General features: G+C 39.0%; 1 protein-coding gene across 1 annotated transcript in view; it reads right to left on the reverse strand.

Moving 5' to 3' along the window:
* Positions 1-2,919: 2,919 nt before the first annotated feature.
* The window catches only part of LOC127964109 (potassium voltage-gated channel subfamily KQT member 2-like), a gene marked incomplete at its 3' end in the record, with an annotated part of 24,545 nt that continues 24,337 nt past the window's right edge, over positions 2,920-3,127 (reverse strand). Inside the window, exon 18 of the mRNA XM_052564273.1 lies at positions 2,920-3,079. Coding sequence (XP_052420233.1) covers positions 2,920-3,079 — 160 coding nt within the window. The remainder of the gene's footprint in view (positions 3,080-3,127) is intronic.

Here is a 3,127-nt window from a genome sequence, read left to right on the forward strand (position 1 = left end):
TGGCTCCTCCTGCTCCTGTCTCCTCCCTGGCTCCTTCCTCCGTCTCCTCCCTGGCTCCTCCTTCTGTCATCCCTGTCTGCTGGCCCCCTCCTGGGAGTCCGTCCTCCACCGGAACCTCCTCCCAAGTTCCCACCCACGCCTCCCCCTGTTGTTTCTACGGTGCGAGGACGCACCTACCGGGAGGGGGGAGTACTGTCACACACCTGGACTCATTTAGTGTGTTTTTGCCCGTGACCCAGTTTCTGTCTTTCCGTGTCTGATTAGTTCCCAGGTGTGTCCATTATCTTCCTCATGTGTTCCATGTCCCTGTTAATTTAATGATTCCATCCACCTGTGTTTCCCCAATTATCTGTTGTACATAAGCCTTGTCCTTCAGTTCTGTTTTGTCGGGTCTTCTCACTTGTGCTCACTTGTCCTCACTTGTGACCACTTGCTACTTACGTGTGTCTACCTCTGTGCTCCATGTTGGATATCCCCTGTGTTGGATATATTAAAAACCTTATTCCGTTTACCCTCGACTCCGTATTCCTTCAGGCAGCGTAAAACCGTGACACTGGTGTTAACATGCCTGGAGTTCCAGTCAACCCTTGTTCTGGCATTCTCATATGTGTATTCTTCCATGGTAAGGTTTCCCTCTTGGTAAAATCTTGTTCCCCTCTGTCAGTCTCTTCCGGCAGACGTTCCAACCTATTCTAAGGTAGGACCTGCCTCAGAGACCCATTCCATATGTAGTACTGCCTCCTGGGTCAATTGCAGCACCACAGGGTTGTGACGGTGTTCAGGTTGTGGCATTTTCCATGGACCCCAAATGTCATTCGACATAGCTCGTAGTGACTGACAGATAGGGAACATCTCGGTTACATACGTAACCATCATTCCCTGATGAAGTGAATGAATACGTTATGTCCCCATGCCACAACCTTGAACTAATTGCTGTTGCCTGGATATGTTGTCGGCTCCTCAGTGTAAAACCTAATAAGTGGATGAACGCTGTCGTCTTATATACCCGTAGGCACTGGGAGTGGTTCAGGTTTGCAAAATCCATTAGCCAATTTTCATTGGCTATTTCTCTTAAACTCATTGATGATTGGCCTTCCAAGTGAGACCCCATATGTCTTTCGTCATAACGTCTCCGTTCCCTCGATCAGGGAATGAGGGTTACATAAGTAACCAAGACATTCTCATCTTCAGACGCCCTAGAAGAAAAACCAAAGGTGTAGGGAATCAAATTAATTATGAATATGTTACACTAATATTAAACAGCCATATAGTGTTCATCAACGACATTGTTCATTTTCATTTAAAAAAAATACAGAATATTTATAATATTTTTAAATTTAAAAAGATAACCATCTTTTTGTCAATTGTTTTGCTTAAAGTGTACAATTTATCCTTAAACTGAAGGCCAATAGTTTTGAATAATTCACCCAAAAATGAAAATTATCTGAAAATATCCTTACCTTCAGGCCATCCAAAATGTAGATGAGTTTGTTTCTTTTTCAGTTTTGGAAAGAATGTATCTTCACATCACTTGCTCAGCAATGGATGCTCTGCAGTGAATGGGTGCCATCAGAATGAGAGCGCAGACAGCTGATAAAAACACTTTACAATAATTCACAAGTAATCCACACCACTCCAGTTCACCAGTTCATGACTTGTGAAGTGAAAAGCTGCTTGTTTTGTAAAATAAATACATAAAAAAATGTCTCCATCATCAAGAAGTTTTAACTTGAATCCATATCATGAAAAACATAGCATGAGGGTGAGTACATTTTCAGCTAATTTACATTTTTGGGCGAACTATTCTTTTATTTTTAAGTGTAAAAATATTTTTGGAGGCCACAGGATTTCAATCTGTAAATGCGTCCTTCCAAGAAATCTTCTGCCATCTTGTGGAGTTTTATTGTATCATAAACACTTTATTATCAAGAACAACAATGTATCTAGACAAAGACATCAAATATAAAAAAGAAATACTCACTCAGATACGAATTAAATGACAGGAAACACAAAGATATCAAGAAAATCAAAGTGGATTGTTTCCCCTTGTTTCTCTCTCACATGATATAAAAATAGAAAGAGAAAGAAAATATATTCCATTTGTTGTTATTAACAACATGAAGAACATTAAATATAACATTACGTCAATGTTTCTCAAACTGGGGTTTGTGAGTTTTTAAAAAAAGCTAATGTAAATATAAAATGTAAATGTAAAAAAAAGGTTATATAACTATTGGCCAGCGAGAACGTGAGCATCCAAACCTGTAGCTTTATTATTAATTTATTACTTCAGATCTCAGGGATGTTTCAAATAGGCTAAATATATTGGGTGAAAGAGGTCTGTCAAGCCCTGCATTACACGTAAATAAGAAATTATGTAAATTTATGCATTTTTAAGTGTCTGAAGAAAAAAAGTATTCCAAAGACAAAGCAAAAAATGGTTAAATAACATACTGAATCACAATTCAGATTAAAAAAGAAAGTGCTCATTAGAAAGCACTTCTTTAAAATGTAAATGATTTCTGTAAATCCAGAGGTCAAATGTGGTGTAGCCTCTCAGTTTTGTAATTAGTTTTTTGTGTATATGTCCACAAAACTATATATATATTTTTTTTTACATGACATAAGTTTCACGGGAATGACATTGAAATAGTTGACCATAAATGCTTATCAGTGAGAACACTTTAACCTTGTTTCATAGACGTAGACATTTTTATTGAAATTACATATAAAGATACAGTTAAGTCCTTCTTAAATGGGACAAAAAACACATTAATGTTCAGCTAGTTGCATTTAATATTTACGCAAAGCCTTTCCAAAACGCCTAGGGTCCGGATGAAAGAAAGTTCATCTCTCTGTTATAGGTGGGAGGAGGCTGGGCTGTTCTTGCGCCCCTTTTGAAGATCAAAGGGAACACACTTCTGAAGGCCTTTCTGAAGTTGGCTCCCATGAAGGCGTAGATGACGGGGTTTATGGAGGAATTGGAGTAGGACATGCAGTGAGCCCAGATCTTCAGTTTGTAGAGTGTATAGCTGTGACTCACGTCTTCAGAAGAGAATGCTTGTAAGAGAATCAGTATCTGGATTGGACCCCAGCAGAGCAGAAACAGCAGCACCATTACAACCAC

Source organism: Carassius gibelio, chromosome B8, assembly GCF_023724105.1.
Source record: "Carassius gibelio isolate Cgi1373 ecotype wild population from Czech Republic chromosome B8, carGib1.2-hapl.c, whole genome shotgun sequence".
Classification (NCBI taxonomy): domain Eukaryota; kingdom Metazoa; phylum Chordata; class Actinopteri; order Cypriniformes; family Cyprinidae; genus Carassius; species Carassius gibelio.